The 15,523-nt window shown below is 38.9% G+C and overlaps 1 protein-coding gene across 1 annotated transcript in view; it reads left to right on the forward strand.

Moving 5' to 3' along the window:
• Positions 1-804: 804 nt before the first annotated feature.
• Positions 805-15,523, forward strand: part of LOC145105855 (uncharacterized) — a 30,840-nt gene continuing 16,121 nt past the window's right edge. Inside the window, exons 1-2 of the mRNA XM_079042937.1 lie at positions 805-2,505; positions 3,943-5,045. Of these exons, the coding sequence (XP_078899063.1) occupies positions 805-2,505; positions 3,943-5,045 (2,804 nt within the window). The remainder of the gene's footprint in view (positions 2,506-3,942; positions 5,046-15,523) is intronic.

Raw genomic sequence — 15,523 nt, forward strand, 5'->3', positions numbered from 1 at the left:
CGAGTAAAGGACTTACCCCTACAATGGTTAGACTCAGAGAAGAGTTACGCAATAGGGTCGAGTCCATCACTCTGATATTATTCAACCCTGATCACATGCGACTTTATGCATTCATCTAATAGCTAACTCCCATTACTTAAAGTCCCACAAAGCACAAAGCAAGCAACATTCACACAAGCGGAAAATCTAACCAAACAAGCCGTTCTATACTCTTATTAGGAATCTACACTAGCATGCAATTCAAGGGCTCATACAATTAGGCATAATGATGCAGGCCCTAGTGTGGAGGATCGGGCACTTGCGTTCCTAGAGGCCCACGATCGTGTGACTAAAGGGGCTTCACGGAAACGGCCATAACTTTGGCAACGGATCTCCGTTTTGGGCCTACGACAAGTCAAATCGAAGCTTGAAGCAAGGAGCACGTCTATAAAAGTCCCCATAGGGGACTTTCCCATTTTTGAGTCCATAAATCGCTTTCTAAATTGGACTTATGGACATTTTTGTGTTTTTTTCATAATTTTTAGACTTTGTTTTTGGGTTTGTGTTTGGCCCATGTCTCTTTAGGGTTTCTTTTAAAATTTTTCTTCTAATTTAAGTCTTTCTGATGTAATCTGGATGGTCATTGATCAGTTTAAAGAAATTTCATGTGTGTTTACCGAATTTTGAAGCCAATCCCACGGTATTCATAGAATCAACGTGGTTTGGGCAAGATTATCCTGGGTATTCTTCTAGAATCAACAGTTTTGATCTTTGGTCATTTGTTCGCTGCATCAGTTGGTATCAGAGCCGAATTCCTGGTTCAAAATGCCTCCAAGGAGAAACAGACCACCCGGTGATGTTCATGAACAGGAACTAGAACAACGTTTTATGGCACGGATGGAGGAGTGGATGGATCAAATGGTTGACCTGTTGACTAGTCGAATGGTCGAACTGATGAATCGAGGAGGAAACAGGTCTCAAACTCAGTCACAAGTGGAAGATGAAGAGTTTGGGAATCTGTTTGGTGATGGTGGCGGTTTGTCTTCCGATGAGAACCCGGTGAGGCAGACAAGGCATAATCGTGGGGCTGATAATAGGCGTTGGGAGGCCGGATTGAGAATTGATATACCAGAATTTGATGGGGTTAGTTTAAATCTGGAGGGGTTCATCGACTGGTTGGCAACAGTTGAAGAAGTGTTTGAGTTCAAAGAAGTTCCTGAAAACAAGAGAGTTCCGTTGATCGCTACCAGGCTACGTGGCAGGGCATCCGCATGGTGGCAACAGTTGAAACTGACTCGAGATAGACTCAGAAAATCAAAGGTTGTGACTTGGAGGAAGATGAAGAAGTGTTTGCGGTCCAACTTTCTGCCCCATAATTTTCAACGATTGATGTACCAACGCCTACAGAATCTGAAGCAGGGTCCGAAGTCGGTTGATGATTATACAACCGAGTTCTACCAATTAATCACTCGAAATGATATTCAGGAGACAGATGAACAACTTGTGGCTCGATATGTTGGAGGTTTACGGGTTCAGATCATGGACTCTGTTAATATGTTTGACCCGATATCCATTTCTGAAGCACACCAACGAGCATTGGTTTTTGAGAAACAAAACCGTCGGGTGGGCGGTTCATCTTTGTCTACCATTGTTGGAGGAAGTTCTGGGACGGGTGGTATAGTACCCCGTGTTATGCCTAATCAACAGAGGCCAACAGGTACCTGTGTTGGACCAATCCTTAGGGGGCCTGGTAGTAGTGGCTTAAAGTGTTTTAATTGTGGAGAGACGGGTCACCGACAATCAGAGTGCAAGAAGGCTGGTAAACTACACTTGTTTGCTGAGCCCGAAGATTGGCAAAATGATGATGTTGGTGAAAATTACGAAGATGCCCCGGTGTATGATGACGAGCCTCAATTCAAAGAAGAAGTTGTAACTGGAGATGTAGGAGTGAATTTGGTGGTGAGACGCTCTTGTTATACACCGAAAGTTGTTGGTGATGACTGGCTCAAACATAACATCTTCCAGTCAACATGTACTATTTTGGGTAAGGTTTGTTCCTTCGTTATTGATTCAGGAAGTTGTGATAACCTGGTATCTGAAGAGGCGGTTCAAAAGTTGGCGTTGAAAACTGAAAATAGATCCAAGCCTTACAAGCTACAATGGCTTAAGAAGGGTTGTGAGGTAACTGTATCTAAACGAGCTCTTGTTCCATTTTCTGTTGGTACTACATATAAAGATGATGTTTGGTGTGATGTGGTTGTGATGGATGCTTGTCACTTATTGTTGGGTAGACCTTGGGAGTATGATCGTAATATAGATCATAACGGGAGATCCAATACTTATAGTTTCATGTTTGGTGGTGTGAAGATAACTTTGGTTCCTAGTAAGCCAAAGGAGCCTGTTGCAAGACCTTCGGGTACTCTGTTAACCCTTACTCAGTTCGAAGAGGAGTTAGAGGTGGAAGGTGGAATTTTTGTGTTGATAGGGAAGGAGGTGACTAAGGAGGTTGAAGTTCCTGAGGCTATGGTTCCTTTACTTAAGGAATTTGATGATGTTTTCCCTAATGAATTACCTGATGGCCTGCCACCTTTACGTGACATCCAACACCATATTGATTTACAACCAGGAGCACAGTTGCCTAATAGGCCACATTATAGAATGAGTCCTCGGGAGCATGAAGAGTTGCGTCGACAGGTGGAGGAATTAATTTGAAAAGGTCATGTTCGGGAAAGCATGAGCCCGTGTGCTGTTCCTGCTTTGTTGACTCCTAAAAAGGACGCTACTTGGCGTATGTGTGTTGATAGTCGTGCCATCAATAAGATCACAGTGAGGTATAGATTTCCAATTCCTCGACTTGATGACTTGCTTGACCAGATCAGTGGTGCCACTATCTTTACCAAACTGGACTTAAAGAGTGGGTACTACTAGATTCGACTTAGACTGGGTGATGAATGGAAAACTGCCTTCAAGACTCGTGAAGGATTGTATGAGTGGTTGGTGATGCCTTTTGGTTTATCAAATGCTCCTAGTACATTCATGCGTGTGATGAACCAATTGTTCAGGCCCTTTATTGGTAAATTTGTAGTCGTCTATTTTGATGACATACTTATTTACAGTGCTACTCCTGGAGAGCATGTCATCCATGTGCGACAGGTCTTGACCTTACTTCGCAGGGATAGTTTGTATGCAGCTGTGAAGAAGTGTGTGTTCATGGTCCCAAAAGTCTTGTTCTTGGGTTATGTTGTTTCTGGTGAAGGAATACAGGTGGACGAATCTAAGGTGGCAGCCGTCAGACAATGGCCAACTCCAAATACCATCACTGAAGTACGAAGCTTCCATGGTCTTGCTTCTTTCTATAGGCGTTTTATTCCAAACTTCAGTTCCCTTATGGTACCAGTGACTGATTTTATGTAAGGGAAGACCTTTACTTGGATAGAGGCGGCAGAATCGGCTTTCCAACTGGTTAAAGAGAAGCTTACCTCAGCACCAATTCTTGTATTACCAGATTTTTCTCAAGTTTTTGAATTACACACGGATGCTTCAACGGTTGGAGTTGGAGCAGTTCTAAGTCAAGGGGGACGACCGGTTGCCTATTTCAGTGACAAGTTGACGGGGCCAAAGCTGCGTTATATCACTTATGATGTTGAATTCTATGCAGTGGTCCAAGCTATAAAGCATTAGCGTCACTACTTGTTTCATAAAGAGTTTGTTTTGTTTAGAAATCATGATTCTCTAAGGCACATCCGAAGTCAAGATAAGGTGTCCCATAAGCATGGGCGGTGGATGGCATTCTTGGAAAAGTTCACTTTTGTTGTGAAGCACAAGTCTGGAGTGTCGAATTGGGTGGAAGATGCTTTGAGCAGAAGAAGTAATTTGCTAGTTTCCATGAGGGTTGGTGTGCCAGGGTTGGATGTCCTCATGGAGCAGTTGGTTGTTGATCCTTACTTTTCTGTTATTCTGCAGGATATACAATCTGGGCGGAGGTCTGATTTTCTAGTGCATGACGGTTTCCTTTTCAAAGGGAATCAGTTTTGTGTCCCCGATTCTAGTCTTCGTCTTCAAATCATCAAGGAGTTGCATGGTGAGGGGCATGTCGGGAGTGATCGCAGTTTACAGTTGGTGCAATCATCTTACTTTTGGCCTACTATGCGCAAGGAGGTGGATCGATATGTTAAACGGTGCAGAATTTGTCAGGTTTCGAAGGGCACGACTACCAATGCTGGACTCTATATGCCTTTACCTGTTCCGTCTAAACCTTGGGTGGATATAAGCATGGATTTTGTGTTGGGGTTACCACGGAATCAACGGGGCAATGATTCAGTATTTGTGGTTGTTGGTCGTTTTTCGAAGATGGTGCACTTTATCCCTTGTAAAAAGACGATGGATGCAGTTAATGTGACTCAATTATTCTTTCGAGACATATACCGTTTGCATGGCTTGCCATCTTCTATTGTTTCTGATCGAGACACTAGGTTTTTGAGTGATTTTTGGCGTAGCTTGTGGAAAATGGTGAACACTCAGCTTAATTTTAGTAGTGCTTATCATCCTCAAACAGATGGGCAAATAGAAGTTGTCAATCGGTCCCTTGGTAATATTTTGCGGTGTTTGGTGGGTGATCATGTGAAGGGCTGGGATCAGAAACTATGTCAAGCTGAGTTTTCTCATAATCATGCAGTCAACCGAAGTACTGGATTTAGTCCATTTCAAGTGGTATATTATGCTCAACCTCGGGGACCACTTGATTTGATGTCGCTTCCTATTTCTGGTATTGTTCCAAAGAAAGTGAAGGATTTTGTTGAAGGTCTACATGATGTTCATAAGATTGTTCATGAAAACCTGATTCGAGCCAACTCCAAGTACAAGCAATATGCAGATAAAAAACTTGGTGAGTACAACAAGCTATCAGCCAAAAAGATTGGACCCGTGGAGATTGTGCAGAAGATCAATTCCAATGCTTATCGTTTGAAGCTGCCAAGTCACATTCGATTCTCTGATGTTTTCAATGTGAAACATTTACTTCCTTTTCATGAGGATTCTTCTGATGATGATCCTGTTACACATTCGAGGTCGAATTTTGTCTACCCAGGAGGGGATGATGCAGGCCCTAGTGTGGAGGATCGGGCACTTGCGTTCCTAGAGGCCCACGATCGTGTGACTAAAGGGGCTTCACGGAAACGGCCATAACTTTGGCTACGGATATCCGTTTTCGGCCTACGACCAGTCAAATCGAAGCTTGAAGCAAGGAGCACGTCTAGATAAGTCCACAAAGGGGACTTACCTATTTTTGAGTCCAGAAATCGCTTTCTAAATTGGACTTATGGACATTTTTGTGTTTTTTTCATAATTTTTGGACTTTGTTTTTGGGTTTGTGTTTGGCCCATGTCTCTTTAGGGTTTCTTTTAAAAATTTTCTTCTTATTTAAGTCTTTCTGATGTAATTTAGATGGTCATTGATCAGTTTAAAGAAATTTCATTTTTCTCTCAAAATTTCGTGTGTTTACCGAATTTTGAAGCCAATCCCACGGTATTCATAGAATCAATGTGGTTTGGGCAAGATTATCCTGGGTATTCTTCTAGAATCAACAGTTTTGATCTTTGGACATTTGTTCGCTGCATCACATAACCTACACAAGCCATCCTACTACAGGTTGGTCAGTTCTAGCATTCAATTCTACAAGTTCAGATAAGCATACCAAGGCATCTCTCCTAGATCCTTAGCCATAGTCTAGCATGCGAATCACATAATCATATCATATCACATATCAAACATGTATTGGTATTGTGGGAACCACTTACTTGAGCTCGGTCGATTGCATGCATCACACACCTTGTAACATATCAAGTCCTCAGTTTGAGTCCAGACTAACCCAAGAGTGTGCCTGAATCCCTCAAACCAAGGCTCTGATACCAACTTGTAACATCCCAAAATTCATGAACAAAAATTTTGTTTTGATTAATTAAAAACCGCTTAATAAATGTTGCTCAATCATTTAATAACATTCTTAATAAAACAATTATCAGAGTTTTAAATCCCAAAGATCATATAGTGCAGAAAACATGGTGTGATGTGTTGCGATCGCCTCGAGCTCCTTCCTTGGAAAAACATTAGTACCTGAAACAAATAGCTGAAAAACATAAGCACGAAGCTCAGTGAGTTCCCCAGATACCACATACCATACATATCAACTGATCCATACATGCCATACGTTACCATGAGCCATACATAATAAACATATACATAATCAAGTAAGGTGCTATGTGCCAAACATAGTCTTGTTGTTATGCCACGGGCCGCATGTGGTCTTTTCTGTCAAGCCTGGGGCCACTCCCTAGGTCTTATAGACAAGTGCCAAGGGCCACCCCCTAGTCTTCCATTCAAGCTTCACAAAGACAACTATACATACTACTCTACTAGGCTACTCAGCATATAGTGTGCCAGGAGCCAGCTCCTGGTCTTTCATACATGTTGCCTAGGGCTAACCCTCGGGTCTTCCTACTATACATAATAACATATTGCATGCCAGGAGCCTCCTCTTGGTCTTTCATGCATAATGATTAGGGCTAACCCCCGGGTCTTCCTACCATACATAAACTAAATGGGCCGGCATTGTGGCCGTAGACCCATACAAACAGTGAGGAGACTCACCTTGATGTCGTGTAGTGTCAGCACGATCCTTGGCACGAAGATCAGCTCGTCTCAACTCTTCAATCCCTACATAACAACCCTTATCGCTTACTAATTCACAATCAAAAGCCTCTTACAAGAGTCAACCCAAGTCCAATCCAATAGTCAAGGTCAAACCCTGTTTAAAGTCAACATCCAGTTGACTCGACTCGCCGAGTTGGCCCGCCAACTCGTCGAGTCATCTTTTCCATAAAATGTTAAAACCCCGATTCTACCTGCCGAGTCTAGCAACCACTCGAAGGTTCCTTCTTCACCCATAACATCGGGACCATCTTAAACCGACTCGCCGAGTTCATTCTTGAACTCGTCGAGTTTATCTCCCTCATATAAACGTGTTCAGTCTATGACTCGCCGAGTTGTATGAACAACTCGTCGAGTCCATCTTCATGAGTTGAGAGATTGCCTTGGACTCACCGAGTCTGTTCATACACTCGCCGAGTCCTATGATTTCCAGGTCCAAGACAAACCCCTAGCAGGTTGAGTGTTCCTTCCACTCAATCTAAACCATTTCCAGAAGACATTTTTGATGAATCAATGAATCAAGTATAAAACAAAGCAGAGTATGAAATCAATTAAGAATGCGAGATTGAACACCAGATGTAAATATGATCTTGTTTCAGCTCTATTACGCTTTCGAAACATCAGACTTAAGTTGGCTTTGGCATCGAAGACTCTCTCATCTCAATTTTCGAAACATCAATAAACTAGTGGTACAAGATTTGGTCAGAGGTTTACCTGCACTTAAATTTGATAATAATTCTTTATGTGCAGCTTGTGAAGTTTGAAAGCAACATAAACAAGGTCATCCAATTACGATAGATTCGAAAATTGTTGCACCTTTGGAGCTCTTACATATTGATTTGTGTGGTCCTTCAACCGTTTCAACTCTCAACAAGAAAAGGTACATTTTAGTTATTGTTGATGACTTTTCCAGATTTACGTGGGTTTATTTTCTCGGGCTTAAATCCGAAGTTGCACAAATCATGATTGACTTTATCAAAAAGATGGAAACAACATTGAAGAAAATTGTTCGAAAAATTAAGAGTGATCATGGAACTGAATTTAAGAACAAGGTCCTTGATTCATTTTTGGTGGACAAAGGAATTTCGCATAACTTTTCATCTCCATACACACCACAACAAAATGGTGTTTTTGAACGAAGAAATAGGTCTCTATGCGAAGCGACAAGGACTATGTTGGCATATGCGAATCTTCCATAATACCTTTGGGCTGAAGCAGTATCCACCGCATGTTTCACTCAAAACAGATCTTTCATTCATCGTCGTTTTAACATTACTCCATATGAAATTCTCAACAATCGAAAACCTAACGTCAAATTTTTTCATGTTTTCGGATGCAGGTGCTTCATTATGAATCTCAAGGATAATCTTACGAAATTTCAAGCTAAAGTAGGTGAAGGGATTTTCTTGGGATATTCGCATAATTCAGTCGCATATCGTGTATTGAACAAAAGAACACGAAAAGTTGAAGAAACTTTTAATCTTACATTTGATGATTACTACATTAAACAAACTACATTGCAGTTTGAAAATCATCCTATTCTGAAAAACATAGAAGATGAATCTGAATCCCACAAACCTTAGATATTGATTATGATTTAATTTTTGGAATTTCAGATCATGCTGTTGATGCTGAAATAAATGCAAATGATAATCATTTCTCTGAACTAAAGAAGCTTATTGACGATTCAACATCAACTTCTCCAAAGAAAGGCGAAAGTATGCAAAACAATCCAGTGGAGGGGGAGCAATTGGATTTGAATACTCTAGTTGAGGAAAAACATTCTTTCGAGGGGGAGAATGGGAGAGTGGATGCTAATGTTGAGGGGGAGCATGATGTTGAAAGGGAGCATAATGTTGAGGGGGAGCATTTAGAAAACATTGAGAATAATAATGATTTTGATGATGTTTGTTCGATTGCAGGTTCAGAGAATGATGATATATACGAAGATGCACCTTTGGAATTTGATCCAGCATATCCGCCAATGGAAAAATGGACAAGAGATCATCCGAAGAATCAAGTGATTGGAAATCCACAAGAGGGTGTTTTAACAAGAGCTCAAGTTCGTGCAAAGAATGAGGTATTGAATACTCATCAAGAATTTTGCATGTTCAATGTTTTTATCTCTAAAACTGAACCAAAAACAGTTAAGGTTGCAATGGAACACTCAGATTGGGTTGTTGCAATGCAATCTGAATTGTCTGAATTTGAACGTAACAAGGTTTGGAGATTAATTCCTAAACCAAAAAATGTTTCGATTGTAGGGTTAAAATGGATTTTTAAAAATAAAACCGACAAAGACGGAAATATTGTACGAAACAAAGCCAGACTTGTTGTTAAAGGATATTCACAACAAGAAGGAATCGACTATGAAGAAACTTTTGCCCCTGTCGCAAGACTCGAGGCGGTTCGTATATTTCTGGCTTATGCAGCTCACAAAGACTTTGATGTTTATCAAATGGACGTAAAGTGTGCATTTTTAAATGGAGAACTTGAAGAAACAGTTTATGTGGAACAACCCCCAGGTTTTATTAATGAGGAATTTCCAAATCATGTTTATATTTTAGATAAGGCAGTTTATGGTTTGAAACAAGCACCACGAGCATGGTATGCAACTCTTACTTCATTTTTGAAACAATCTAAATTCTAACAAGGATCTGTTGATCCCACATTATTTCGAAAGAAAGTTGGGAATCATCTAATGCTTGTTCATTATGTTGATGATATTATTTTTGGCTCAAGTGACCCTGCTTTATCTAGAGAATTCGAAGATTTGATGAAAAGTAAGTTCGAAATCAGCATGATGGGAAAAATCAATAATTTTCTTGGTTTGAATATTCGTCAAAGCAGAGAAGGAATTTTTATTAATCAAGAAAAATATACGAATAATCTGCTAGAAAAGTTTGGATTGACGAATAGCACAAAGTTACGAGTTCCAATGGCAACTGGCATAAAGTTGACACCTTCGTTAGATAAACTTGCAGTTGACATAACTCTTTATAGGAGCATGATTGGTTCATTACTTTATCTTACAACAAGTAGACGTGATATCATGTTTTCTGTGTGTAATTGTGCAAGGTATCAGTGTAATTCACGAGAACCACATCTCACTGCTGTGAAGAATATATTTCGTTATCTTAAAGGAACAATTTCGTTAGGATTGTGGTATCCTTCAAAAACTGGGTTCTTTGTACAAGCATATTCGGATGCAGACTTGGGTGGGTGTAATCTTGATCGAAAAAGTACAAGTGGTGGATGTCAATTTCTAGATGGCAAATTGGTGAGCTGGCAATCGAAAAAGCAAACATGTGTATCCATTTCAACAACTGAAGCAGAATATGTGGCTGCTGCTGCTTGCACTTCACAAATTATGTGGATTCAAAGTCAATTGCGTGATTATGCAATCAATATGAAAAAGATTCCATTATATTGTGATTCTCAAAGTGCAATAAGAATTTGTCATAATCCTGTGCAGCATTCGAAGACTAAACATATAGCACTTCGTTATCATTTCATCAAGGATCACGTGGAGGATGGGAATATTGAAGTACATTTCGTGAAAACAACTGATCAGTTAGCTGATATTTTCACGAAACCTTTAGATGAAATATCTCTTGTGAAAATTATAGAAGGACTTGGAATGATCGATGGAAGTTCTGTTCCATGTGAAAAAGGCGAATGATGAATGACCAAGAATTATTCAGAGGCGTTGAATGAAAGACAAGGCAATATCCATCAGCATTCAGAGGTTACTGTTCATAGTCAACGCTTCGACCCCTTCGAATTCGTAAATTTGTCACTTATTTTAAGGGTTGATTCAGAGGTTACTGTTCATAGTCAACGCTTCGACCCCTTCAAATTCGTACATATGTCACTTATAAGGGGATGATAAAATTTCGTATTTTTGCAACAATTACAGTTTATTTTTAATTTTCGAAAAATCAAAAATCCAAAAAGATTTTCTTTTGTTTTGTCATTCAATTTTCGAAAAATAAAAAATCCAAAAAGATTTTCATTTGTTCTGTCATTCAATTTTCTAAAAATCAAAAATCCAAAAAGATTTTCTTTTGTTCTGTCATTCAATTTTCGAAAAATCAAAAATTCAAAAAGATTTTCTTTTGTTTTGTCATTTAATTTTTGAAAAATTAAAAATCCAAAAAGATTTTTGTTTATTCTGTCTCTACTTTCGAAAAATTTAAAACAACAAAAATATTTTGAATCTTATTTCTTTTTAGTATTTTGTTGCAGAACATCATGAAGATATAAAGTGGATTATGCTTGCAGTTCTAGGGTCAGGTAAATTTTTTTCGTATGAATCAATACATTTTTCATCACTTAAACTAGCTAAGTTGTCCCTAGAAGCATGCTGCTGCATGTTGTCCAAAAGCCTCCAATGACTCAATGTGTGTGTACGAAAGCCTTAATGAAATTATTCATACGAAAATTTCTTCCCAATCAGGCTTATATTCATATTAGTCTCTGAGCTACCTGACTCTTCTCAAAATGAGTTAAGAGTTTACTGTTTGGTCCAAAAATAACAGAGGTACTTTTCGTGTCTTACATCAATCTTTTTCACCTATAAAGTTCTTACACGATCACACACAAAGACATATGTACGAGAGGTCTCTGATCAAACCCATCGAGACTTAGACATATCAAAAATTTGTGTTTATGATGTGACATCATGAGACCGTGATGAAAGTGAAACCCAAATTTCAATATACTTTTAAGGAATTGACGGGGAACAATGTTCCAGATTTTCACGAAACATTTGTTTCAGTACCAAAATTCGAAACTCCAAATCATATTCATTTCAAATGAGTGGTCTTTATCAAACATTCGAAAACCATGATGTTTGTTACCCAACAAGATCCAGCACAAATTTTTTTCTTGAATATGATTTCCGTGTGAGTTTCATTCGAAAGTCCATGTCACTTAAAATTTTCAAAACACACTTGTCACTGCCTACATTGGTTAAACAAGTAATTCCTGTTACAATTTCTCACCTTATGTTTAGGATGATATGTAACGAAATTTTTTTTTCTACCCACGAAGCATTATACAAGAAGCCCTTCGATACTTATCAACAAGTACTCGATTGTAATTCACGGGAACCTACACAAGTTGTTGATCATTTTTCTTAATGATTAACAAAGCAATCTTTGCCCGAGATTTCATCTGCTTTTGTGTCAAATTTAAATTTTGACATAACAATATCCCAAATTTTTCTTATCTTTGTTTCTTGTCTACATTCTTTGGAACACTGCACTCACGAAATCCTTGAGGTTCTGAGTAATACCAACTCAGGCTGATGATTTCAAACATCTGGCATATGACTTCGCTTTTTATCCCAAAAGTCAAAGAGCCTTGCTTCCATACGAAGGGTTCTGACGGTTATAATCATCATGGGGATAACAATAAAGGCTGTCTATAAATGACCTATGGTATTCTGTCCGATTTTCAAGGAGATGTGACAGCTACTTTTTGACGCATGGCTACTTTTACGCAGTAATGGTCCGATTTTCAAGGTGCCACGTCGGATATCATTAAATACCTATCCCGCTTCAAATTCAAACTTCAGGGTTACATATAAAAGGGGATTCAAGGGTTCATTATCAGTTTACGCGATCAAAAAGAAAAATTCCCAAATTCTCTGATCTTCAAAATCTTAAAACCCTAACAATGGCGACTTCTGTTCATGTTGATTCTCATACCACTGAAGATGCTTCTTCATTACCAATAATGAAGATTCAAGCAACAAACTATCACTTGGAGGGTGATGTTTCTCAATACCCGGAAGAATTGAAGATGCTAATCGTTGCCTTGAAAAACTCTATTTTGTCTAAGGCGATGTTCAGTTCATTCTCTGTTCCAATGTCCTGGCTTTCTCAAGCAGGATCAACTGCTACTTACAACAAAGCTTCTGATACGATTACTTTTCATCTGGTGAACGACAAAAAGGTCAGGCTATCCAAGAAACTCTTTTGTCAAATTCTTGAAATTCCAAATTCACCTCCATATGTTGCTTTCACATTTCCTCAAATTGTCAATATGTTTAATGAGATGGGATATCAGCCTCCACTATCAAAGATCAGTGATTTTAAGAAATCTGGTCTTCCACGACTATGGAATTTTTTATTTGGAATTTTTCTAAGATGTTTAACTGGGAGAACAGTTGGTCTTGATAAAGGAAGAATGGAGGTTTATGCAATGGTTGCTGGAATCTATTATGATCTTCAAGTGGATTATTCTACATAATTATGGAAGGAATTCCAAAAGGGTGTAGAACACACGAATGCTATTCATGGTATTTCGTGTGCAAGATACTGGAGCTTGATTTTGCAATACTTTTACAACAAGGAAGGGATTTTGGTACCTAATGATGAAGAAAAAGCCGTTTTTCAATCGTACCACTATCCGAAGGATGTCACAGATAGTGCTGAAGTTTTTCCATCAGTTACTCGTATTCCCGATGCAATGCTTAAACGAGTTAATCCTTCGAATTCTGTCTTGGTGGCATATTTGAAGACCATTGATTCTACAATCGAAACTGGCATACTATTGGGGAGAGATGATAAGAAATCCAAGAAGACGAAGAAGACTGAAACAGAGTTAAAATCTTCGAAATCTCCAAAGAAGAAGCCTGAAACAGTTGAAGTGTATGTTGTTGAGACTCAAGTGATTGAGCCTATTATTGAAGAAACACAAGTGCATGTTGTCATTCCTTCGAAGACTGGTATGTTTCGAAGAATCAAAATGAAGTCAACCCATAAAAGCAAGTCTCCTACAAATAAAGTGGTTCGAAAACCTCAAATCACTCATCAAGGTGTTTTAATTAGATAAGTGCCAGCACCTGTTTCTCCGGTGTCCAAGAAACGAAGGGCTGAGGATATGGCAAAACATTTGTCAAAGAAGAAGAAGAAGAAGATCTGAAAACTCGTGATTTCTACTGAGTCAACAGAAGATGATAATGAAAGAATTCCAGAAACACCAGAGTTAACTCCTCACGCAGGAAGTTCAACTCCTGAGTAGACAGTCGTCATACCACCCGAAGATTCGGTTGCCAAATCAGTTTCTGAGGCGGTACGAACTTCAGGCATCCCTGCAAACGTATCTGATACGGATGCAAATGTCAATATGGGTGATGGAGATGCGAAGAATGAAGATCAAGGTCAATCTACTTCTGCTCCTTTCGAAAGTATTGTTTCTTTACCACCATCCATTATTCCCACTACTTCAACCACTGATTCTCCTATATTCGAGAACATTATCAATCAACCATTCACTTCTATTTTTTCTTCTCAATCCACTGACACACCCAAACCGAATTCGAATGTTCAAGAAAACATTTTTATGGAGACAGAAACTGATACTGAGGGGTTTGGAGGTACGTTTGAAGAATTAGAATTTCATGAAGAGGAAGAGGCGTTTCCAGATCATATGCTGCTGACCATGAAACAATTTAAAATTCTGAATCTGAAGTTGAATTCTATAATTCAATCTCAAGCTGATCTGGGGGGTGGTTCGTCTGTTTCAAGTTTGGAGGTTGATTTATTGTTGAAAATGTTCGAAGCCAGAATTGTCAGTAAAGTATCGGGGATGATTCAAGACTCTGAATCTCGAATTTTGGAGAAGGTTGATCATAATGATCAAAATAATGAACTTCAGATCAATTCTCAAAATTCAAAGTTTACCAGTGATGTGAAAGAATTGAAGAATGTCACAAAAGAACGGCATGTTCTTTTTGTTAAATTGTATGAAAATTTGAGTCCACAACTAACTCAACTTTCAACATCCGAAAGTGACAACTTTTTGGAAGTGATCACTTTGTTAAAAGAGTTAAAAGATCTATCAGACAAGCCGGTTTCTTCTTCCCTAATTACTCCTGAATTTTTATCACAAAAATTCATACAATTCGAAGCACATCTCAACAAGCAACTCTCGCATTACAAGCCTTCTTCCAACAACATATTCCCCACCTGTTTTCACCGGGGTGCAAGGGGGAGAAAGAAAAACTGGTGAATCGAAGGCGAGTGATGAAGATGCGAAAGTTGTAGGAAAGGTATTTTCTTCAAAGATCCCAACAACAAAGCCAATTATAGTTTCTGCTGGGATGGTTTCTTCAACAGTCGTTACAACGTTACCTATTACAAGACCTATTTCGAAAGGAATTGTAATTCGTAAATCTACAGAGACTGGTGAGAGTGGTTCGAAACCAAAAGAAGTAATTGATACTTCAGCCTTGAAAGATAAAGGGAAATCGATTGTTGTGGAAAAGTCGAAAGAAGAAAAGAAGGCTGAAGCAGAAGCTGAAATTGAAAAACTAAGGTTGATTCAAAGCATTATGGCTCAGCGTGCTGGTGATCCGAAGGGAATGGATAAAGGTGATCCATCCAAACACTACAATTACGAAACAATTGAGGCCAAGGTAGCGTATAATCACATGTATTCGTTTGAGAAGAAACCAAAACAAAGTTATTTGGTCACGAATACTGATGCAAGCCAGCTGGATTTTCCAATAAACGAAATGATGTTCGTCATCCCTCAGTTCAAAGCAAAAGGAAATTTTAAAGAAAAGGATGAAGGTACACACATGAAAATTTGTTTTCATGTTGTTCTTGCAAAAGCCCCTGAGGAAGTGTGGTCATTGATTAAAATCAAGAAAGTGATCAGTATGAAAAAGGATGTGGTATTCGAAAACACAGTCCAAAATTTCAAGTATGTGGTTGCCAGGGCAAATGGAAATATTTGTGAGTTTACTGTTGCAGATTTTCCATTAATGAACTTGTATGATCTTATACAAGTTGCATTAATTTTAAAAGACAAATCATTTTCATAC

This window comes from Lactuca virosa, chromosome 4 (genome assembly GCF_052849685.1).
Source record: "Lactuca virosa cultivar CGN04683 chromosome 4, Lactuca_virosa_CGN04683_v6, whole genome shotgun sequence".
Lineage (NCBI taxonomy): Eukaryota > Viridiplantae > Streptophyta > Magnoliopsida > Asterales > Asteraceae > Lactuca > Lactuca virosa.